General features: G+C 46.5%; 1 protein-coding gene across 1 annotated transcript in view; it reads left to right on the forward strand.

Moving 5' to 3' along the window:
* Positions 1 to 527: 527 nt before the first annotated feature.
* Positions 528 to 25,287, forward strand: part of GUCY2D (guanylate cyclase 2D, retinal) — a gene marked incomplete at both ends in the record, with an annotated part of 33,750 nt that continues 8,990 nt past the window's right edge. The window contains 10 exons of the mRNA XM_083378748.1: positions 528 to 1,236; positions 6,606 to 6,907; positions 8,316 to 8,670; positions 10,444 to 10,528; positions 10,668 to 10,764; positions 13,109 to 13,198; positions 14,293 to 14,373; positions 17,794 to 17,970; positions 20,588 to 20,744; positions 22,256 to 22,405. Of these exons, the coding sequence (XP_083234874.1) occupies positions 528 to 1,236; positions 6,606 to 6,907; positions 8,316 to 8,670; positions 10,444 to 10,528; positions 10,668 to 10,764; positions 13,109 to 13,198; positions 14,293 to 14,373; positions 17,794 to 17,970; positions 20,588 to 20,744; positions 22,256 to 22,405 (2,203 nt within the window). The remainder of the gene's footprint in view (positions 1,237 to 6,605; positions 6,908 to 8,315; positions 8,671 to 10,443; positions 10,529 to 10,667; positions 10,765 to 13,108; positions 13,199 to 14,292; positions 14,374 to 17,793; positions 17,971 to 20,587; positions 20,745 to 22,255; positions 22,406 to 25,287) is intronic.

Raw genomic sequence — 25,287 nt, forward strand, 5'->3', positions numbered from 1 at the left:
TCCTTCCTTCCTTCCTTCCTTCCTTCCTTCTCCAACACTGGAAGTTTTTAAGAAGAGATTGGACAACCATTTGCCTGAAATGGTACAGTTGTATGTTGCGTATCTGACACACCTTCATTCTACCCCTCTTCTTGTAAGTAAAATCCTCTTTTCCAATATAATCAAATGAGTTGCAAGTGTAGCGGGGAAAAAACCCCCAACAACGGGAGGGGTTCTGAATTTTTCTCCAGCCTGCTCTGATGTTCTTCTTCTCTTTCTTTCCCTCCTTCAATCTTCCCTTCCTTCCTTCCTTCCTTCCTTCCTTCCTTCCTTCCTTCCTTCCTTCCTTCCTTCCTTCCTTCCTTCCTTCCTTCCTTCCTTCCTCTCTCCCTCTATGGACGGTGAAGAGCAACCTTTGATCAAGTGGTTGGCAGGAGATGGACTCAAATATTTCCGGATGTGGTCCCTGAGGAGCTGAAGTTGTGCCTTCTTCCTTTTCCCTTCCTTGCCTCTCCACCAAAATCGTTTCCCAAGGTCGCCACCACAACATGACACGAGTTTGGTTGGGCTTCCTGCTTTGGCTCTCCAACCATCCGAGGTGGACCTGCTGTAGAGGGCCTCCTCGTTGGTCCCTTCTCGTCTGGCCTCTGCTTCTTCGCCTTCCTCTCAGCGTCCACGCCGCGACCTTCACAGTTGGCGTGATAGGTCCCTGGAAGTGTGACCCCATCTATGCCCGAGCCTACCCTGATGCCGCAGCCAAATTGGCCATAAGCCGGATCAACAAGGACCCCACCTTAAACAAGGGATACTGGTTCGATTACGTCCTCCTCAGTGAAGATTGCCAGACCTCCAAGGCGCTCATGGGCTTAGTCAAGGTGGAGTACTACGCCTCTGGTTTCGTAGGTCCGGTTAATCCGACGGTCTGCCAGGCCGCTGGGATGCTGGGCCAAACCTGGAACAAGCCCATCTTCTCCTGGGCTTGCTTGACGGATGACGCCGAGGTGGAACGTTTCGGGACTTTTGTGCGGCCCTTGCCGCAGGCCTCCGCTGTCCTCTACACTGTACTTAAGCACTTCCAGTGGGCTCACGTGGCCGTGATCACCTCAAAGGAAGACCTCTGGGTCCACGTGGGACAAAGCCTGGCTGACTCGCTGAGGAACTTTGGCCTGCCCGTCACAGTAATGACCACCATGGAAGATGAACCAAGTGGGGTGGAAGACGCTCTTCGAAAGATCGAGAAGGCCAACGATGTACGAGGTATGGTTGCGACGGGCAGATGTTCCTCACGAGAGATCTAACGTAGGTGTGTTAAGCCCTAGGTTTGAAAGATATGGTCTAGTCTTAGGAGAAAGGGCTGCAGGTCACCTTATGGTTCCTTCTGAGGTGAAGAAGCTCATCATGATGGTTTCTTCACTTCTGGCTGGACTTAGATGGATCAAGCTCCTCATTTAGTCAAAACACGATCACAGACAGAAGATGGAAACCTATTTTCCATTCTTTCTTCTGAGGTGAAGAAGCTCATCATGATGGTTTCTCCACTTCTGGATGGACCTAGATGGATCAAGCTCCTCATTTACTCAAAACATGATCGCAGACAGAAGATGGAAACCTATTTTCCATTCTGAGGTGAAGAAGCTCATCGTGATGGTTTCTTCACTTCTGGCTGGACTTAGATGGATCAAGCTCCTCATTTACTGAAAACATGATCGCAGACAGAAGATGGAAACCCTTTTTTCCTTGATCCAGAGCTACAGGAAAACTGATTATAGATCAGGGCTTTTCAACCTTTTCACCCATTGTACCACTTTTAGGATACGGCAACATCCGAGGACCACCAGTCGCCTAGCAAAGGGTCAAGAACTTGATGACCAAAAAAAAAAAAAAAGGAAAAAAGTGATGAAGTACAGGTAGTCCTCGACTTACAACACTAGTTGGCTTAGTGACTGTTCGAAGTCACAACGGCACTGAAAAATGTGCCCCCCGAGCCACAGCCGAACGAGACACCTGCCTGCCTGCCCGCCTGGCGGCGCTCTTCCTCCTGTCCGAGGTTTTCATTGTTGTGAGCATTTCTGTTGAGGATTGGCAGCGGGGGTGGGGTGGAGGTGGGTGTTTGGTTTTTATTGCTCCCCCCCTCTGCTGGGTGGTTGCAGCAGGTTATGGTCACTTCACATGACCCTGGGACACTGTGACCGTCATAAATATGAATCGGTTGCCAAGCATCTGAATGTAAATCACAAGACCCTGGAGATGCTGCAACATTCCAGCTGATCGGCGCTTCTTCTGGGCTGAGCAGAAGTGTCAGGATCAGTGCCGAGCTCCAGCTGGATCCTGGCGCTGATCCTGGCACTTCCGCTGAGGCCCAACAGCCCTGCAGCTCCAGCCATCTCTCGCTCAGGCTTGTGCGTTGCTGCCACCGGTTCAGCTCATTCCCCTCCCCTGCTCCCACTTTTCTAGGAGGGTCGCGTACCACCTGCCAGCTGCCAATGTACCACAGATGGTACCCGTACCACTGGTTGAAAAGCCCTGGGCTAGGAGAACATGAGGGAAAAAGACCTCCTTAGTAGGAGAAATTCGACAAAGGAGCCAACTGAGGCAGAACATGGTCCCTTCCCCTGGGTTGGAAGCCTCCAAAGATGGAACAAACCCAGGATTTGAGTTTCGGGATTGATGGGGTTGACCTTGGTGGCTGCAGAGATCCCGTTCTAACCCTAAAAGGTAAAGGTAAAGGTTCTCCCGCACAACCGTGCTAGTCGTTTCCGACTCTAGGAGCCGGTGCTCATCTCCTTTTCAAAGCCGAAGTGCCAGCGCTTGTCCGAGGATGTCTCCGTGGTCATGTGGCCGGCATGACTAGACGCCAAAGGCGCAGGGAACGCTGTTACCTTCCCACTGTAGCGGTCCCTATTTTTCTACTTGCATTTTTTACGTGCTTTCGAACTGCTAGGTTGGCAGAAGCTGGGACGAGTAACAGGCACTCCCTCTGTTACGCGGCACTCGGGATTCGACCCGCCAAACTGCCGACCTTCAGATCGACAAGCTCAGCATCCTAACTCACTGAGCCACCGCGTCCCTCTAACCCTGGGACTCCATAAATGTTGGTTTATATGACAAAGAGCATGCCATGAGACTCAGCCACGTGTTTATGCAGCTTCTTTCTTGGTCAGGAGAACCTATCTCCAAGACATGGTTGAACAGCCAACATCTCCACTCTACCAACAAAGGGTAAATATCACCCCATTCGGGTTCCATAGTTTCACTGCTAACCTAGCTTGTTATTGAGATGGTCCTAATATTATATCTCAGGGATGTTCAAGCCAGGATTCTGTGTTCTGCACTCTGGAAAGACGGAGAAGAGATCTCGTTCTCTTCCGTGGCTTCTTTTCAGCGCTGCTTCTCTCTTGTCCTCTCAGAAGATGACAAGTCATAAAGGGGCCATAGTTCCCTCACACTGGCTGAGGAATTCTGGGAGTTGAACTCCACAAGTCATAAAAGGGTCATAGTTCTCTCATGCTGGCTGAGGAATTCTGGGAGTTGAAGTCCACAAGTCATAAAGGGGTCATAGTTCCCTCAGGCTGGCTGAGGAATTCTGGGAGTTGAAGTCTAGAAGTCATTAAAGGGTCATAATTCCCTCACACTGGCTGAGGAATTCTGGGAGTTGAAGTCCACAAGTCCTAAAGGGCTCATAGTTCCCTCACGCTGGCTGAGGAATTCTGGGAGTTGAAGTCCACAAGTCATAAAGGAGCCATCGTTCCCCACCCCTGATATAGAGGCTCAATCCCAATGCATAGATTCTGGGGATAATTTTTTGGGATATGTACCTTGAAGTGTGAGAAGTTACCATAGAATCACAGGGCTGGAAGCGACCTCGGCGGTCTTCTACAGGATACATTTATTTATTTACTTGTATTATAACCACAACCCTGGATAAGACAATAAAAGCAGGGCCCTTGGTGGCTTGCTGCCCAAACGGCCTCCATTCAAGTCCTAGACAAGGTCACCCCAGATTTTTAGCAAACCTGCAGGTGAAAAATTTAGCTGGGCTGAAGAACCAAGGAAGAGATGACTCTTAAGGAGGAAGGGAAAGTCTTGAATGGCATTTCAGAATGCATTTCAGAATAACCACGTTGGAAGGGACCTCGGAGGTCTTCTAGTCCAACCCCCTGCACAAGCAGGAGACCGGCCTAAAACATTTCAGACCAATGGCTGTCCCATCTCTTCTTTTTAATTTCAGTAATAGCAGAGAGAAATATGAAGGGGAAAAAGGGTGAAGAAAAACAACTAAGACGATTAAGGGCCTGGAGACAAAAACAGACCAGGTTGCAGGAATTGGGTCTGGCCAGTCAAGAGAGAAGAAGAATTGCGGCGGGGGGGGGGGATGATATCTGTATTCCAGTATTTGAGGGGCTGCCCCAAAGAGGAAAGTGCCAATTTATTTTTCCAAAGCACCAGAAGGCAAGACAAGAAGCAACTAAAGAAGGAGATCGAAGCAATCTGGAATTGAGGAGAAATTTCCTGACAACGAGAACAATGAATCAGTGGAACAGCTTGCCACTAGAAGTTGTGGGTGCTCCAACATTGGAGGTTTTGAAGAAGAGATCGGACAGTCAGCTGTCTGAAATGGTAGAGGGTCTCCTGCTTGAACGGGGTGGGTGGGGTTGGACTAGAAGACCTCCAAGGTCCCTTCCAGCTCTATTCTGATTGATTGATTGATTGACTGATTGATTGAATGGATAATAAGCATATTATTAAGAACGTATCGCCCTTTCAAAAAAAAGCTTCTTCTCCTTACAGATAGAAGTCTGAGCAAATCTTTGGAAAGTTGAAATCATAATCATAGTCGTAGGATAATAATAATAATAATAATAATAATAATAATAATAATAATAATAATAATAATAATAATAATAATAATAATAATAATAATAATAATAATAATATAATGAATAATAATAATAATAATAATAATAATGATGATGATGATGATGATGATGTTGGAAGGGACCTTGGAGGTCATCTAGTCCAACCCCCTGCTCAGGCAGGAATCCCTATACCGTTTCAGACAAATGGCTGTCCAGTCTCTTCTTAAAAACTTCCAGTGTTGGAGCATTGACCACTTCTGGAGGCAGGTTGTTCCACTGGTTAATTGTTCTCACTGTCAGGAAGTTTCTCCTTAGTTCTAGGTTGCTTCTCTCTTGATGAGTTTCCATCCGTTGCTTCTTGTCCTGCCTTCAGGTGCTTTGGAGACTAGCTTGACTCCCTCTTCTTTGGGGCAGCCCCTGAGATACTGGACCACTGCTATCCTGTCCCTCCTCGTCCTTCTCTTCATTAAGCCAGACATTCCCAATTCCAGCAAATGTTCCTTATATGTTTTGGCCTCCAGTCCCTGATCCTCTTCGTTGCTCTTCTCTGCACTCTTTCTAGAGTCTCAACGTCTTTTTTTACATCGTGGTGACCAGAACTTGGACGCCGTATTCCAGGTGTGGCCTTACCCAGGCCTTGAAAAGTGGTACTAACCCTTCACGTGATGTTAGGTTGCTTCTTGAGGGACACAGCAGAGAAAGTGGGAGGCTTCTCCGTCTGCTCTGATGTCCTTGAGGCAGGAGGTCCTTTGTCTTGGGCAAAGGATTTTTAATGCCCTCTGAAGCCTGTAGGATGGTGCAGAACGCCCCAAACGAGGCTTTCCTGATTGTTTGGCGTGAAGAAGAAGGAGAAGGTGATGGAGATCCAATGATTTCGGGGGGGGGGCTTCCTCGGCCTTTTAGAAGCCAGAAGCTGGGGGGAACAACATGTGTTTTAAGGACAACTCAGGACTTGATGGAACTCCTGACCAAGTCTGGTGGCATCTCAGAGGTTGCAAGGACCTGGTGGGGCTTTGGAAGTTGAGTTGGCCTGGATGGTTCTACCCCGGATGGGCCCTGTGGGCCCATTTCTTTATCGTTTCTTTATCGACTCAGATTCACCTTGATCATTGCAGTTCTCTTGACCTTCTTACTCTGTTTTTGGCCTCCTCCTTCTCCTTGTCCGCCTCCTTCATTCCTCCCCCTCCTTCTCCTCCATTCCTCCTCCTCCTCCTTAATTTCTCCTCCTCCTCCCCCTCCTCATTCATCCCTCTCCCTCCTTCCTCCTTTTGCTCCTGTTGCTGCTCCTCCTGTGGTGGCTTCTTCTTCTTCTTCTTCTTCTTCTTCTCCTCCTCCTCCTCCTCCTCCTCCTCCTCCTTCTTCTCCTCCTCCTCCTCCTCCTCCTCCTCCTCCTCTCTTCTTCTTCTCCTCCTCCTCCTCCTCCTCCTCCTCCTTCTTCTCCTCCTCCTCCTCCTCCTCCTCCTCCTCCTCCTCCTTCTTCTCCTCCTCCTCCTCCTCCTCCTCCTTCTTCTCCTCCTCCTCCTCCTCCTCTCCTCCTCCTCTCCTCCTTCTCCTCCTCCTCCTCCTCCTCCTCCTCCTCCTCCTCCTCCTCCTCCTCCTCCTCCTCCTCCTCCTCCTCCTCCTCCTTCTTCTTCTTCTTCTTCTTCTTCTTCTTCTTCTTCTTCTCGTCCTTCTCCTCCTCCTCCTCCTTCTTCTTCCTCCTCCCCCTTTTTCTTCCTCCTCCTCCTCCTTCTCCACCATCCCTCCCCTCCCTCCTCCTTCCCTATGCAGCGGTCATCATGTGCATGCACTCCGTCCTGATGGGTGGGGAAGAGCAGCGTCTGCTCTTGGAGAAGGCCGAAGAGCTGGGCCTGACCAGAGGGAGCTACGTCTTCATCCCCTACGATGCCCTGACCTACAGCATGCCCTACCAGGAGGAGGCCTACGCGGCGCTGGAGGACAACGTCAAATTACGCTGGGCGTACGATGCCGTGCTAACCGTCACCGTAGACTCGCCAGAGTATTCCTTCCGCCAGGCCTTTGAAGAGGCTCAGAAGAGGAAAGAGATCCCGGGACAGCTGAGTGCGGAGAAGGTGCCTGAGTTGGGAGGAGGTGGGAATAAGGGTCATACAGGTAGTCCTCGACTTATGGCCACAATTCAGCCCAAAGTTTTTTGTTGCTAAAGTTAATAACAACAATAACATAATAATAATAATAATAATAATAATAATAATAATAATAATAATAATAATAATAATGATGATGATGATGATGATGATGATGATGATGATGATGATGGAGGAAGGGACCTTGGAGGTCATCTAGTCCAACCCCCTGCTCAGGCAGGAAACCCTATAGCATTTCAGGCAAATGGCTGTCCAGTCTCTTCTTAAAAACTTCCAGTGTTGGAGCATTCACAACATCTGGAGGCAGGTTGTTCCACTGGTTAATTGTTCTAACTGTCAGGAAGTTTCTCCTTAGTTCCAGGTTGCTTCTCTCCTTGATTGGTTTCCACCCGTTGCTTCTTGTCCTGCCTTCAAGAAGCAGTACCAGCTTAATACCAGCAACTGTGAGAGGGATCTTGGGAATCTTAGTGGACAATCAATTAAATATGGGTCAACAGTGTGCGGCAGCAGCAGCCAAAAAAGCCGATGCAGTCCTAAGTTGCATCAACAGAGGGATAGAATCAAGATCACCTGAAGTGCTAATACCACTTTGCAAGGCCTGGGTAAGGCCGCGCTTGGAGTACGGCGTCCAGTTTTGGTCGCCACGATGTAAAAAAGATGTTGAGACTCTAGAAAGAGTGCAGAGAAGAGCAACAAAGATGATCAGGGGACTGGAGGCTAAAACATATAGGGAACGGTTGCTGGAATTGGGTTTGTCTAGTTTAATGAAGAGAAGGACGAGGGGGGACATGATAGCAGTTGTTCCAATATCTCAGGGGCGGCCCCAAAGAAGAGGCAGTCAAGCCCTTCTCCAAAGCCCCTGAAGGCAGGACAAGAAGCCACGGATGGAAACTAGTCAAGGAGAGAAGCAACCTGGAACTGAGGAGGAATTTTCTGACTTAGAACAATTAACCAGTGGAACTACCTCCCTCCAGAAGTTGTGAATGCTCCAACACTGGAAGATTTTAAGAAGAGACGGGACAGTTTAAATGATAAAGGAGAGTCAAGTAATTTTTTTCTATTGAAGGTGGATTCCTAGTGGCCCCATGTCCATGTCCACAGAGTTTCCTTGGTAGAAATATGGAAGTGGTTAGTAAGTGATTTGCATTTGGAAGGAAGGAGGGAAGGAGGGAAGGAGGGAAGGAGGGAAGGAAGGAAGGAAGGAAGGAAGGAAGGAAGGAAGGAAGGAAGGAAGGAAGGAAGGAAGGAAAGAAAGATCAAACTGTTTTCCAAAGCACCAGAAGGCAGGACAAGAAGCAACGGATGGAAACTGATCAAAAGCACAGCGTACAAGGTGCCATCTTGGCTGAGTCCTTTTATTTCTTCCTCCTTTCAGGCCCATCCTTTGTTTGGCACCATTTTTAACGCCGTCTACTTCCTAGCCAAGGCCGTGGAAAACACCCGTCTGTCCGGCAAGAGGGTGGTGGGCACCACCATTGCCGAACACGCCAAGGACTTCGAGCTGGAAGGGTTTAGCCAGCCGGTGTCGGCTGACCCAAACGGAAGCGCCGAGGTCCCTTACGTCGTCCTGGACACGGACGGAAGGGGCAGCCGCCTTCACCCCGTTTACAAAGTCGACCTGGCCTCCGGGATCCTGCGTTTCGTCAGACGGGCCGTCCACTGGCCTCACAATACCAAGCCAGCTTCGGACTCCAGTTGTTGGTTCAACCGTGGCACCATTTGCACCGGGGGTAAGTGTGGAAGCCACGTCAGACTGGATAGGTCAGATCTACCTGAGAGGTCAGAGTCAGAATCAGACTACAGCTGGAAGGGACCTTGGAGGTCTTCTAGTCCAGCCCCCTGCTTAAGCAAGAGACCCTAGACCATTTCAGACAGATGGCTGTCCAGTCTCTTCCTAAAGCCTCCAGTGTTGGAGCACCCATGACGTCCGGTGGCAAGCCGTTCCACTGGTTCATTGTCCTCGCTGTTAGGAAGTGTCTCCTTAATTCCGGGTTGCTTCTCTCCTTGATGAGTTTCCATCCGTTGTTTCTTCTCCTGCCCTCTGGGGTTTTGGGAAAGAATCAGGTGGCGTGTGATTCTGTAATTGTTGGAGAGCAACCCTTCAGATCCGGAGGAGGGAGGGGTGTCAAACAGGGAACTAGCCTGGAGTCCTTATGTAAACACAAGAGGTCAAAGCTTCTCCTACTGGATTACCACTTAAATGTGAGCCAGCTGCCAAAAAGGCCAGCCCAGTCCTAGGTTGCATCAACAGAGGGATAGACTCAAGGACCCGTGAAGTGTTAGTACCGCTTTACACTGCACTGGTGGGGCCACAGCTGGAATGCTGCGTCCAATTCTAGTAACCACGATACAAAAAAAGATGCTGAGGCTCTAGAACAGGGGTGTCAAACTCAAATTTCATTGAGGGCCGCATCAGAATTGCAGTTGCCCTCAGGGGGCCAGGTGGGTGTGGCTAGGGTGGGCGTGGCCTACTGGGTGGGCGTGGCTAGAGTGGGTGTGGCCTGCTGGGTGGGCGTGGCCAGCTCTACATCGTTGGCATCAAGGGTGCCTATGGGGGCCTGGGCAGGAGTGGGACAGATCTGAGGGTCTCTGGTAGAAGGAGGGTCTCTGGGCCAGGGCCAAGGCAGTGGGGGCCGTTCCCTCACTGTTTCCAGGATGGCTTCGGGGGCCACATGAAACCACTTCGCGGGCCGGATCCGGCCCCCGGGCCTTGTGTTTGACATGTCTGCATTAGAAAGAGGGCAGAGAAGAGCAACAAAGGTGATTAGGAGCCAAAGCACATGATGAACGATTAAGGGAACTGGGTATGTCTACTCCAGCCCATCAAAGAGAAGGACTAGGGGGTGACCTGCTAGCTTTCTTCTGATATTTGGGGGGACTGTCACAGAAAAGAGGGGGGGTGTCCACCAATTCTCCAAAGCACCTGAGGGCAGGACAAGAAGGAACGGGTGGAAACGAATCAAGGAGAGAAGCAACCTGGAACTAAGGAGAAATTTCCTAACAGGGAGAAGAGTTAATTAGCGGAACGGCTTGCCTTCAGAAGTTGTGAGTGCTCCAACACGGGAGGTTCTTAAAGAAGAGATTGGACAGCTCTTTGTCTGAAAGGGACTAGGGTCTACTGCTTGAGCAGAGGGCTGGACTAGAAGTCCTCTAAGGTCCCTTCCAGCTCTGTTATTCTGTGTAACTTCTGTGTAACTGCCCTTCAAGGCCTTTAGCCTTATGTAGCCTTTCACGGGTGAAAGCAGCCAATCTGGGAAGATTCCCGTAAAGTAGGCTTGGAACAATCAAGTAGTTTGAAGTCGAGGAGAGAAGCAACCTGGACTCAAGGAGAGACTTCCTAACGGTGAGAACAATTAACCAGTGGAACAGCTTACCGCCAGAAGTTGTGGCTGGTCCAAGATTGGAGGTTTTTAAGAGGAAACTGGACATCCCACTTGTCTTAACCCTGGTGGACCTCAGTCCAAAGAAAATGAGTGTTTTTTTCCCCTTCCTCCTCCTTCCAGGCGTGGGAGTCACTTTTGTTTTCTTCCTCTTCCTCGTTGTTACTCTCTTGCTCCTGGGTGGATCAGGTCTGGCTTACTATCTTCGGTGAGTTTCATGGGTGAGTCCCCACTCCAGAATGGCATTTGGGATTCATATGGGACGGCGTCTGCCCCTCCCTGCTTCGGTTGTGGGCGACCGTTTTTCATTTCCGATGTTTTTCAATTGCTCGCCTCACTTTTCACAGATGCCAGTTTCTGCACGCCAAGCTCACGAAGGGACCCAACAAAATTGTCCTGACTGCGAATGACCTGACCTTCATCAACCTCCACAACAGCAGGAAGGTAAGCAAGGTTTCACACGACAGCCTTGAGAAGAACCAAGGGACCATCTGTGGGCGCGCCGGATTTATGGAACCATCTTCCGGTTGAGCTCCGGATGGCGCCCGACCTCCGCTCCTTCCGGCGCAATCTAAAGACTTACCTCTTCGAACAAGCTGGCCTGGCCTGATGGGATGGGGTTGGGTTTTATTAATGTGTTTTAACTTTTCTTATTGTGTTTTAACTTATTGTAAGAGTTGTGGGCATTTTGTTTAATCTCTTTTAATTTTTGTATTTTGTCTTTTAACATGCATTGCCCTGTTCACCGCCCTGAGTCCTTCGGGAGAAGGGTGGTATACAAATAAAATTAATAAATAATAATAAATAAATAAACACAACCCCATGGCGATAGTTGTGATCATTGAGTAAAGCACTCCAAAATCAGAGACTGGGCTGAGTGAATAATGACCGAGTCAGATCGATGCAAGAGAAGAGGTGGTGTCAAAAGACCACGGTCACTGGCCTTGCAAAGCTGGTAGAGATGGCCAACATTGGGAACATCAAGATGTAGATGTATCTACCCAAGGTTCAGTCCACTTTTCTTGTTCTTTGGACCATCAAGATGTAGATGCATGTACCCAAGATTAGATCCACTTTTCTTGTTCTTTGGAACCATCAAGATGGAGATGCATCTACCCAAGGTTACATCCACTTTTCTTGTTCTTTGGGGGTATCAAGACGTAGATGTATCTATCCAAGATTAGGTCCACTTTTCTTGTTCTTTGGGACCATCAAGATGTAGATGTATCTACCCAAGGTTACGTCCACTTTTCTTGTTCTTTGGGACCATCAAGATGGAGATGCACCTACCCAAGGTTACGTCCACTTTTCTTGTTCTTTGGGACCATCAAGATATAGATGTATTTATCCAAGATTAGATCCACTTTTCTTATTCTTTGGGACCATCAAGATGTAGATGTAGCTACCCAAGGCTATGTCCACTTTTCTTGTTCTTTGGGGGTATCAAGATGTAGATGTATCTACCCAAGGTTATGTCCACTTTTCTTGTTCTTTGGGACCATCAAGATGTAGATGTATCTACCCAAGATTAGATCCACTTTTCTTGTTCTTTGGGACCATCAAGATGTATTTTTTTTATTGAAATGTTTTACAAAATTTTAATAATAACCCCCCTTCCCCATCAACCCTCTCCCCTTCCCTCCCCCCCCCGGACTTTCCAAAGCAGAATACAGGTTATTACATATAGCAATCTTATGCAAACATATGCTAAATATCTATTACAACGTTAAGAAACCTTCTACCCTTTAACTCCCTTATAACAAAACTAAAGTAATTATAATAACACTTCTATAATTGTTAAGAATTATTCATATGCTATTTGAAACTTTTTAGTCCCATATTTGTTCTGAATATAATCAATCCATCTTTTCCATTCCAAAATATATTTTTATTGTGACTGTTCTTTCAAATATGCTGAAACTTTTGCCATTTCAGCTACATCCATTACTTTTAAGTATCCATTGTTCTATTGTAGGTCAATCTTCTTTCTTCCAATGTTGCGCCACCAACAGTCTGGCTGCCGTTATTAAGTATAACATTAATTTAGTTTCTATAACAGTACAATCCGAAATAATCCCCAATATGAATAGCTGCGGAGTAAATCTTATTTTTTTCTTAAAAACTTTCTGAAAAATCCACCCTATTTTTATCCAAAAGGCTTTAACATTTTTACATGTCCACCATATATGATAATAAGTCGCCTCTTCACTACCACATCTCCAACACTTAGGCGGTTGATTTGGATACATACATGCTAACTTTTTAGGATCTAAGTGCCATCTAAGTGCCATTAGAGCCTTGATGGAGCAGTGGGCTAATGCCTCCTTAAGTAACACCAGCTGCCTGCAATTAGTGCAGGTTCGAGTCCCACCAGGCTCAAGGTTGACTCAGCCTTCCATCCTTCCGAGGTAGGTAAAATGAGGACCCAGATTGTTGGGGGCAATAAGCTGACTTTGTAATAATGCCATTTGGGGCCCCCCGAAAGCCTTAATAAGCAGGCATATAGATAGAATGAAGGCTATTGCTAAGTTTATAAGCCGCCCTGAGTCTTCGGAGAAGGGCGGGATATAAATGGAATTAAAATAAAAAATAAAAAATAAAAATCTATAAAATATCTTGTAAAAATTCTCTCTTAGGTTTTGTGCTTGTGTACATTCTACATTGGACCATCAAGATGTAAGATGTATGTAACCAAGGTTATGTCCACCTGTCTTGTTCTTAACGGTTGCTCAATAATATTATTTCAGAGCGTTCTTTAGTTTACCCTGAGTGTCTTCTTCCTCCCTAGAAGATGGATGACAGTCCTGGGGGAAAGAGCTCGGACAAGAAAAGCTTGAAAAATGGGACGGAGCAGGAGAACAACGTAGCTGTGTTTGAGGTGAAGACATATTCCTTCCTGTGTCGTGTGTGGTCCCACCTTCTTTTAGTATTGGATGGTGGGAGTGGAGGCCCTACAGGAGGGACCTCAGATCTAAAGCCATTTCCTGCAAAGGTTGGAGACCCCGGCCCAACAGAATATGGTGGGGCAAGGTCGACCTGAACATCAACTGTGGAACACCAAGAAGAAGGCTCAACTCATCTTTCATGGAAAAGTCAGGAAGGATTTGGGTTTGAGACCTTGTTGGTTGGTCCACTGTGGATTGTCCAAGGGCTGGGTCCTCTCCTCTTTGTTGTCTAACGTTGTTACGAAACCGCTTGGTTAGCCTAATCCAGGGGTCACCAACCTTTTTGGATTGGTGGCCCCGTGGAAGAGGGAGGGGCAGGCGCATTATGCATGCATGCACAAACGCGAATGCGGCCACACATCCGCGCGCACATGCAAACAGGCCGTGAGCACGCACACCATGCAAACGGGGCTGTGAGCATGCGCACACAACTCTCAGTGACACCGGCAACCGGTGTGGCGCCGCCACTGCCAGGTTCGTGGCGATGCTACCACCAGCACGAGGCTTGCGCTGTGGCCCGCAGCGATGCTGCCCTGGTGTGAGGTTCGTGCCACTGCTCCGGCGTGAGGTTCGTGCCAGTGCCTCGCGCGAAGATTGAGCCGCGCCCTGCAGCAAAGCCGCCCTGCCACGAGGTTCACGCCAATGACCCCATATGAGGATCATGCTGCGCCCCACCGGCTGCTCGCAGCGCTGCTGTCCCCCACGGAAGGTTCATGGCAATGTCACCACTCGTGCATACTAGCAGCCCTGCCACCGCCTGCACAACACTCACGGCAACGGTGGCACGAGGGAGGGGGAGCATGCACACATGCATGTGCACTGCCCAGCTTCTCACGCAACCCGGTGGCCAAGAGGCCACGGCCTGGTAGAGTGCCGCACCCCGTAGGTTGGGGACCTCTGATCTAACCCATCAGCTTGGATTGATGCAGAGCAGGGTTCACCCTTCCTTCCTGCTTTTTTTGAGCCCTCAAGATGGTTGAGAGTCACCAGGTGTGCCCTTCCTTGTCTCCTCCCCCCCTACTTTTAGGGTGACTGGGTGTGGCTGAAAAGATTCCCTGAAGGAAAGAGCATCGAAGTCAAACCAACCACGGAAAAAGTTTTTTGCAAGGTGAGTTCTGAAGAGCTTTCTTCCAAAAATGGGTAGATAAAGAGAGTCGTAGACAATCTTTCCTGGCTTACGTGTCAACCAGTAACGAGAGATTCCCCGCGCAGGTAATCCTCGGCTTCCAACAAGTTCATTTAGCAAACGTTCAAAGTTACAAACATCCTGGAAAAAAACAACGACGACTTATGACCATTTTTCACACTTACGACCCTCGCAGGCTCCCCAGAATTCAGATGCTTGACAACTGACTCCTGCTTTATTTATTTTTATTTATTTATTTTATTTTTATTACATTTATATACCGCCCTTTCCCGGAGGACTCAGGGCGGTTTACAGGGAATTATGACGGTTGCAGTGTCACGTCGTCCCCTTTGGCGATCTCCTGACTAGCAAAGTCCATGGGGAAGCCGGATGAACACTTAACAGCTGTGTTACTGGCTTAACCACTGCCGTGATTCGCTTAACAACAGTGGCAAGAAAGGTCATAAAACGGGGCAAAATTCGCTTAACGACGGCCTGGCTCAGCACCAGAAATTTGGGGCTCAGTTCATAATTTGAGTGTTCATAATTCATGGACTACCTATATTTTCACCCTCCTCTGCCTCATCCGCTAAGATGTTTCAGCCAACAGGTGTGAAGGTGTGAAGAATCAGTATAACATTAAATTCCAGTTAAGCTGATTTATTGCTCATGGCTACACACAAGGATCTAGTCAGCTAAGAGTTAGAATAAATTTGGCACTAGATAAGAGTTAATAGAATTCAAGAGGGGTTTGACTTAGAATGCTTATGGGAATGTAATGACTCGAGGCTAATTCCCCTCTTGACCCCACCTCCAGGAACAGAACAGAACAAATTAGAATTAGGAAGAGAACAGAATAGAACAGAACAGAACAGAACAGAGTAGAGTAGAGTATTTATATATTTTTTATATTTTATTAGATTTATATACCGCCCTTTCCCGAAGGACTCAGGGCGGTTTACAGGGCATTTTAAAATCACATCAATATAAAATACAAAGTTAAAAGAGAATTAAAAGATTAAATTATCCCTGAAAATAAAACCCCAGTTAAAATTCTCAGTAGAGTAGAGTAGAGTAGAGTAGAGTAGAGTAGAGTAGAGTAGAGTAGAGTAGAATAGAATAGAATAGAAAATATGGAATAGAATAGAAATAAGAATAGAATAGAATAGAATAGAATAGAATAGAATAGAATAATAAAATATAGAATAGAATAGAAATAATAGAATAGAATAGAATAGAATAGAATAGAATAGAATAGAATAGAATAGAATAGAATAGAATAGAATGGAATGGAATGGAATGGAATGGAATGGAATGGAATGGAATGGAATGGAATGGAATGGAATGGAATGGAATGGAATGGAATGGAATAGAATAGAATAGAATAGGAGATGGAAGGGGCCTTGGAGGTCTTCTAGTCCAGCCCCCTGCTCAGGCAGAACCTACACCATCTCAGACAGGTGAATGTCCAGTTTCTTCTTAAAAATCTCCAGTGATGGAGCGCCCACGATTTCTGGTGGCCAGCTGTTCCACTGGTGGATTGTCCTCACTGTTAGGAAGTTTCTCCTTAGTTCTAGGTTGCTTCTCTCCTTGATTTGTTTCCATCCGTTGTTTCTTGTCCTGCCTTCTCTTTGTGGCAGCCCCTCCAATACTGGAACACGGCTATCAGGTCACCACGTTTCTTCTTTTCTTTAGACTAGCCCAGGGGAAGGCAACCTTGGCTCTTTTATGACTCATGGACTTCAACTCCTTCCGCACCCATTCTTCCTACGTTTTGGTCTCCAGGCCTTGGATCCTCTGAGTTGCTCTTCTCTGAACTTTTCCCAAACTCTCAACATCTCTTTTGTGATACAGTTGACCAAAACTGGCTGCAGTATTCCAGGTGTGGCCTCACTAGGGTTTTATAAAGCGGTACTAGTACTTTGCGTGATCTGCCTGCCCTTCTTGTACATTGCCCTACTTTTCAGCGGTGGTTCTCTGCACGGTGACCCAGATTTTGAGCACTCAGTCAAGGGGATGCAGAATTGGCCTCCTTTGGGGGCTTTGCCCCACAACTGAGTTGGGGCCTTCCCATCGTCAAGTCAGTAGGAACTCAACCAGCCTCCCTTGGCAACCTCGGTTTTTTTCCAAGGGAAGCGCTGATGAGGCCGCCAAGATTTTGTCCAGGGTGCTTCCTGGACTGGGGTGGAGTGTAGTCTGGATTCCCGGGAGGGAAGAGCTGCATTGCAGAGGGCCAAGAGACAGCAAAGTTTTAGACAGTGGAACGACTTGCCTCCAGACGTTGTGGGTTCTTCAACCTTGGAAAGTTTTTAAGAAGAGATTGGACACCCATCTGTCTGAAATGATATAGGGTTTCCTGCCTGAGCGGGGGTGGTGGTGGACTAGATGACCTCCACATTTTGTTCCAACTTTGTCATTCTGTTAAGTGAGGAAACGTTACTTTAACCTCAGTACCAGCAAGGATGGCTTACGGCTCTTTCAGTCACAGGCTGAGGTTGGGTTATGCAGACTCGAGATTAAAAATAGGTTGCCAGGACAATGGTAGTTAGAAGTATGTAGAACAAGTCTTCTACAATGGTAGTTAGAAGCATGTAAAGACAAGGCCTTAAGACAGAGAAGAAGGTCTTCTACAATGGTAGTTAGAAGCATGTGGGGACTTAAGACAGAGAAGGTCTACAATGGTAGAAGCATGTGGGGACTTAAGACAGAGAAGAAGGTCTTCTACAATGGTAGTTAGAAGCACGTGGGGACAAGGACTTAAGACAGAGAAAGCCTTTTACAAAGATCATTCAAAGCATGTAGGGACAGGGCCTTAAGACAGAGAAGAAGGCCTTCCACAAAGGTCATTCGAAGCATGTAGTGAAGGCCTTAAGACAGAGAAGAAGGCCTTCCACAAAGATCATTCAAAGCATGTAGGGACAGGGCCTTAAGACAGAGAAGAAGGCCTTCCACAAAGGTCTTTCAAAGCATGTAGGGACAGGGCCTTAGGACAGAGAAGAAAGCCTTACACAAAGGTCATTCGATGCATGTAGGGACAAGGCCTTAAGACAGAGAAGAAGGCCTTCTACAGGAAACCTTTCTAGCCATTCCCACTGTCAAGGAATAAGAAAGCTAACTGACTACATCCTCTCTCATCAAACAGTAAAAGAAAAAGTAAAGACAAAAACTAGAAAAACTTTTTACGCTTGCGCACACAGCAAAACTAACTCATAACCTAGCTAGACCACATGACATTCACTATGGTTACCAGATAGATTATCAACACAGGTGCAGAACAGAAGGAAATGTACAATTAGAATTGAGCTTTTCGGACGAACTAAAAAAAAAGTGCAGTGACACCCACCCCGCTGGGTGATGGAGGACTTTCACTTCTTATTCCCTTTTGTTCTTCCCCATATTCAGCTGCGGGACCTGAGACATGAAAACCTGAACCCTTTTGTAGGCTTCTTCCATGACACTGGGATTTTTGCTGTTGTCTCAGAGCACAGCATGCGCGGGAGCCTCGAGGACCTTCTCCGTAACGAGGACATGAAACTGGACTGGATGTTCAAATCGTCCTTGCTGCTGGACCTTATCAAGGTGCCCGGGAAAGAGATCTAGCTGTCCTGAGATTTAGTTTAGGAGAAACATGAGGCTGGGATGAGGAATATTCCCTCGCGTTGAGAAAAGGGTTGGTGGCCCTCAAAGTTGGTAGAGATGGACAACTTTGAGACCCTCAAGTATGGTCCAGCTAGAGAATTTGTAGATGATTCCTACTGGAGAACTTGAAGAAATGGGTGGCCCTCAAAGTTGGTAGAGATGGACAACTTTGAGACCCTCAAGGATGGCCCAGGTAGAGAATTTGCAGATGGTTCATACAGTAGCTACTGGAGGGTTGAAGAAGTTGGTGGCCCTTAAAGTTGGTTGAGGTGGACAACTTTGAGACCCTCAAGGATGGCCCAGCTAGAGAATTTGCAGATGGTTCCTACAGTAGCTACTGGAGGACTTGAAGACTTGAAGAAGTTGGTGGCCCTCAAAGTTGGTTGAGATGGACACCTTTGGGACCCTCAAGGATGGCCCAGCTAGAGAATTCGCAGATCTTTCCTGCAGAAGCTACTGGAGGACTTGAAGAAAGTTCTCAGTTCTTGATTTCAACCACCATCAATCAGGGCCTGTGAGCATCTGAAGCTCTTAAGAAACAAATTCAGGACTATCATCAAGGTTTCAGCTATGGAAAGATCTGCCAATCATGATCAAGCATGGTTCTAAGAGGGAGAATGTGTAGGAAAATCCACTGATAGTTAAGAAGTATTTTTTAGGATGACCAGAATGTTTTATTCCCGAGATTATGATGGCATAGACTCCTTATATAATTGTATAGATCTCCCTGATCAGAAACAACACGTAGTCTTTGTTTAGTGCCTGCCTCGTTCAGTGACTGTTCATAGTTACAGTGGTCATGATAAAATAACTTCACAACCGATCCTCACAGAGGTAGTCCTAGAATAGAATAGAATAGAATAGAATAGAATAGAATAGAATAGAATAGAATAGAATAGAATAGAATAGAATAGAATAGAATAGAATAGAATAGAATATGGAATGGAATGGAATGGAATGGAATGGAATAGAATAGAGTTACAGGATAGAATAGAATAGAATAGAATAGAATAGAATAGAATGGAATGGAATGGAATGGAATGGAATAGAATAGAATAGAATAGAATAGAATAGAATAGAATAGAATAGAATAGAATAGAATAGAATAGAATAGAATAGAATAGAATAGAATAGAATAGAATATGGAATGGAATGGAATGGAATGGAATGGAATGGAATAGAATAGAGTTACAGGATAGAATAGAATAGAATAGAATAGAATAGAATGGAATGGAATGGAATAGAATAGAATAGAATAGAATAGAATAGAATAGAATAGAATAGAATAGAATGGAATGGAATGGAATGGAATGGAATGGAATGGAATGGAATGGAATAGAATAGAGTTACAGGATAGAATAGAATAGAATAGAATAGAATAGAATAAAATAGAATAATAGAATAGAATAGAATAGAATAGAATAGAATAGAATAGAATAGAATAGAATAGAATAGAATAGAATAGAATAGAATAGAATAGAATAGAATATGGAATGGAATGGAATGGAATGGAATGGAATGGAATAGAATAGAGTTACAGGATAGAATAGAATAGAATAGAATAGAATAGAATAAAATAGAATAATAGAATAGAATAGAATAGAATAGAATAGAATAGAATAGAATAGAATAGAATAGAATATGGAATGGAATGGAATGGAATGGAATAGAATAGAGTTACAGGATAGAATAGAATAGAATAGAATAGAATAGAATAGAATAGAATAGAATAGAATAGAATAGAATAGAATCACATAAAAATAGAATAGAATAGAATAATAAAATTCAGAATAGAACAGAACAGAATAGAATAGAATAATAAAATACAGAATAGAATAAAATAAAAATAGAATAGAAAATAGAATGAAATAGAATAGAATAAAAAATAGAATAAAGAATAGAATAGAATAGAATAGAATAGAATAGGAGCTAGAAGGGACCTCAGAGGTCTTCTAGTCCAGCCCCCTGCTCAGGCAGGAGAAAGTTATAACAGTTCATTTATTGACCGTTCAAAGTTACAACGGGACTGAAAAAAAAGGCTTACAACCAGTTTTCACACTTATGACCCTTGCAGCATCCCCACGGTCATGGGACCAATATTCAGACGTTCGGCCACTGGTTCATACATATGACGGTCACTGCGTCCCGGGGGTGTGTGTGATCCCCTTTTGCGACCTTCTGACAAGCAAAGTCAATGGGGAAGCCAGAATCACCGAACAACCAGGTTACTAACTTAACCACTGCAGTGATTCGCTTAACAACCGTGACAAGCAAAGCCGTAAAATAGGGCGAAACTCACTTGACAAACGTCTCGCTTAGCGACATAAATTTTGGGCTTGATTGTGGACGTACGTTGAGGACGACCTGGGTTTTTATAACCTTCACGGGTCTGAAAAGCAAAGGAGAGCTCCACGCTCATGAGCGGAATCCTGGTTTCTGCTTTGCTTAGTGACTAAATTGCCGGTGCTAATTGTGGTCGCTCAACGAGGACTTACCTGCATCATGACGTGGGCCAGGCCCGCTCACCTCTTCTTCTTTCCCCCCCCTCCTCCTCCAGGGAATGAAGTATTTGCACCACCAGGAATTCCCTCACGGCCGGCTGAAGTCTCGGAACTGTGTGGTGGACGGCCGTTTTGTCCTCAAAGTCACGGATCACGGATACAACGAATTGTTGGAGGCGCAGAAAGTGACCCGGGATCTGATGAAGCCTGAGGGTGAGTCGGGGAAGAGGGGAAGGAGAAGGGAATTAGGTGGGCCGATAAAAATGTTTAGGACACACAGTGGTCCTCGAGTTTCCACAATTCGTTTCGTCACCGTTCAAAGTGGCGACAGCCCCGGAAAAAAAGAAACTGAAGTCCTAAATGTCTACGGAGATTCTCCGTTAAGCAAGTCGTGGTTGTCCCAAAGGTGCTTTTTGTCAGGAGGCAACTGGACTTCCTTGTTCTTCTTCGAAGATGTTTCGCTTCCCATCCCGGAAGCTTCTTCAGCTCTGACTGAGTGACGGGGAGTGGAAGGATTTATACGCCTTGCAGACGGCGGGCCCTTGGCCTTCTTTTAGAGAACCGTCGAGGCCACTTGGAGGTTTACCTGCCTCCTTAGGGTCAGCTGAGCGGTGCAAATAGGGGTGGAGCCTTCTTGGCTGCAGGATGTCTTCTGCCCTGGGTCCCTTTCAACTCAACCCGGAGAAGACTGAATGGCTGTACATACCGGCATGTCAGGATATTCAGATTATTCCATCTCTTAATATCGGGGGCGAGTTGTTACCCCCCGTAGATAAGGCTCGCAATCTGGGTGTCCTCTTAGATTCACAGCTCTCCTTAGAAGATCATATAGGAGCTGTGACTAGAGGGGCCTTCGCCCAGGTTCGTCTGGTGCGCCAGCTGCGACCCTATCTGGACCTGGATGCCTTGCGTACAGTCACCCATGCACTTGTGACCTCTCGTCTTGACTACTGCAACGCTCTTTACATGGGGCTGCCCTTGAGAACCACTCGGAAGCTTCAGCTGGTGCAGAGTGCAGCTGCACGAGTGCTTTTGGGGGTTTCCCGATACTCCCATATTACACCTCTGCTCCGTGAGCTGCACTGGCTTCCAGTTGCCTTCCGAGTGAAATTCAAGGTGCTGGTGATGACATACAAAGCCCTACATGACGTGGGTCCGGATTACCTACGGGAGCACCTACTGCCAGCGTCAACATCCCTCCGTCCTGTGCGCTTCCACAGAGAGGGCCTCCTCAGGGTGCCACCGGTCAGAGAATGTCGGCTGGTGACCCCCAGGGGGAGAGCATTCTCGGTGGGTGCGCCAATCCTTTGGAACCGCTTACCAGCTGAAATCCGGATGGCCCCCGACCTTCGCTCCTTCCGGCGTGATCTAAAAACTTATCTATTCCAACAAGCCGGCCTGGCCTGATGGATTTGGGTTTTAAAATTTTCTCACTTTATTGCTTTATTGTATTCTTACTTTATTGCTCTGTACACCGCCCTGAGTCCTCCGGGAGAAGGGCGGTATATAAAACAAACAAACAAACAAACAAACAAACAAACAAACAAATAAATAAATAAATAAATAAATAAATAACTCAAATGGTCCCTGTAGTCTGCAATGTTTCCGGTTCATATTTATGATGGTTTGCATTTAGAACATAACGAATAGATTAAGAGAGCGGGAAGGGACCTTGGAGGTCTTCTAGCCCAACCCCACCCTCCACCCCCGATTTATTTCACCAGACCGTTTCTGGACCGCGCCGGAATTGTTGAGGAACCCGGCGCTGGAACGGAAAGGCACCTTCAGGGGAGACATTTACAGTATCTCCATCATCATTCAAGAAGTCATCTGCCGCGCGGCGCCTTATTGCATGCTGGAGATGAGCCCCGAAGGTACTAAGAGGGGAGCGAGGAAGAGAAGGCCGGTGGTGGGTCGTCCTCTCCTGTCCAGAGTTTGGGGGTCAGAGTCAGAAGACCCTGGCCCATCGCTCAGGTCCTCAAAGAGGTGGGAACTCTACCTGCAGGCTTGGACCCAGACCAAACGTTGGCCATTCTGGCTTTGTGGCTTTGTTCCTGGTTAAGGATAGTCCTTCTGCATTTGTCCCAGGCCAGGAGGGGACTGTGCTTTGGGTGCCAACTTTGTGCTCTGCCAAATATTGACATTTTTCTTCCCGGTAACTCGGTTATACCAGAATCATTTCGCCTATTAAGATATAAGATCACGTAGAGAAGTAAGCTATGAGCACACCTTAGGCACAAAAGCTGGGTGACTTTGGGCCAATCAGCAGGAGACCGGGAGTTCTAGCTCTGCCTTAGGCATGAAAGGTGGCAGGGTGACTTTGGACCAATCAGCAGGAGACCAGGAGTTCTAGTCCCGCCTTAGGCATGGTGAATCAGCTGGATGACTTTGGGCCAATCACTAGGAGACTGGGACTTCTGGTCCCGCCTTAGGGATGAAAGTCAGCTGGGTGACTTTGGGCCAATCACCAGGAGACGGGAGTTCTAGCTCTGCCTTAGGCGTGAAAGGTGGCAAGGTGACTTTGGGCCAATCAGCAGGAGACCAGGAGTTCTAGTCCCGCCTTAGGGATGAAAGTCAGCTGGGTGACCTTGGGCCAATCACCAGAAGACAGGGAATTCTAGTCCCGCCTTAGGCACGAGAGTCGGCTGGGTGACTTTCAACCAATCACCAGGAGGCTCTGAGTTCTAGTCCCACCTTAGGCTGGGCCAGTCCCTCTCTCTCTCTCTTAGCCCAGCCCACCTCACAGAGTTGTTGTTCTGGGAAAAAATAGGAGGTGGGAGGTGCATTGGGTGTGTTTGCAGACTTGAGTTCTTGGCAAAAGGGATAAAGTGGGATGCAAGTTATTAAATAAATAAACTCACGGCATAATTGCAGGAGCTGAGACGATCAACCAAAGGGTCACACAGGACACATCGTGGAAATATCTATGAAGTATATATGATCTTTGGGACACAATAGGATTAACCCACCACCATCAGAATACCAGAAAGTCACACTTAAGACCCAGGTCAAAAGTCCATACCACAGGAACAACTCCAAAGAAAAGCCCAAGGAAGTATAAAAACCCACCACTCCCTCTTATATGTGATCCCTTTTTTCCCCCAGAGCCATCTTTCTGGCTGGCTCTCCTCTTCAATAAACTGCAACCTTCTTTTGAAAACAGTCTCCATTTTGATTATTCCCAGCTTGGACTGGACCCAGAGGAAGTATAAGTAAATTCCCATCGCCCAGTACGCTCACACAGAGAAGGCCTCCTCAAGGTACCGTCAGCTAGGCAATGTCGGCTGGCGACCCCCAGGGGGAGGGCCTTCTCTGTGGGAGCGCCAGTCCTATGGAATCAGCTCCCCCCTGAGCTTCGGATAGCCCAAAACCTCCAATCCTTTCGCTGCGGCCTCAAAACACTCCTTTTCCACCAGGCTGACCTGGACTGACAGGCATTTTAATTAATTATATTTACAATTTTTAATTTATTTTTAGTTTTTAATTTTAATTTATTGCACAGATGATTTTAATTTTATCTTTATCTTAATTTCTGTACTTATTATATGTTTTGTTGTTAGCCGCCCTGAGTTCTTCGGGAGATAGGGCGGGATATAAATCCCATCAATAAATAAATAAATAAATAAATATATGAACATTTTAGAACAGGGGTCTTCAAACTTGGAAACTTTAAGACTTGTGGACTTCAACTCCCAGAATTCCTCAGCCAGTCTTAAAGTTGCCAAGTTTAAAGACCCCTGTTTTAGAAGGGATACGACCAGTGCTTTTTTTGTAAAAGAAAAAGGTGCCGGAACTCACACATGTCATACAACCCGCCTTGCCTACCCTACAAGGTTCTATCCAAAAAAGGTGCCGGAACTCCGTTCTGAGCGTTCTATGAGAAAAAAAGCCCTGGATATGACTATAATTATAAACCTAGTGGCTTCCTATGGGCCAAAATGAGATATAATTCAAGTTAAGAAAAAAAAGTATAATATTAGAACGAACTATGTTGATTTATATCACCCTCGGCGAAGAGGCCTTTGATTGCACAGGTGGTCCTCAAGTTACAACAATTGATTTAGCAAACATCTGAACCCACAACAACACTGGAAAAAGTGACTTACGCCCTGCGTTCACACTTACAACCGTCACGGCATCCTCATGGTCACAAATTTGCGCACTTGGCAACCGTTGTGTATTTTGACCGTTGCCATGTCCTGGGATCACGTCATCACCCTTCCCAGCCAGCTTCCGACAAGCCCAGTCAATGAGGGAAGCCGGATTTTTGCTTAAGGACCATGTGATTCACTTAACAACCATAGCAATTCAACTCAAACAACCCTGGCCAAAAAAAAAAGGTCGTAAAATCTTGCATGACTCCTTCAGCCAGCATCTTTAATCATTTAAATTATTAAATTCTGGTCCCAATTATAGTCATAATTCCAGGACTGCCTGAAATAGAAATATTATGTTCCTTCACAGTTCCTATTGTTGAAGGAAAAAATCTTCATCTGGGTCCAGTCCGAGCCGGGAATAATCAAAATGGAGGCTGCTTTAGAAAGAAGGTTGGAGTTTATTGAAGAGGAGAGCCAGACAGAAAGATGGCTCTGGGGAAAAAAAGTGACCACATGTAACAGGGAGTGGTGGGTTTTTATACCTCCTTGGGCTTTTCTTTGGAGTTGTACCTGTGGTATGGACTTTTGACCTGAGTCTTGAGTGTGACTTTCTGGCATTCTGATGGTGGTGGGTTAATCCTATTGTGTCCCAAAGGTCA

This window comes from Vipera ursinii (genome assembly GCF_947247035.1).
Source record: "Vipera ursinii genome assembly, chromosome: Z".
Lineage (NCBI taxonomy): Eukaryota > Metazoa > Chordata > Lepidosauria > Squamata > Viperidae > Vipera > Vipera ursinii.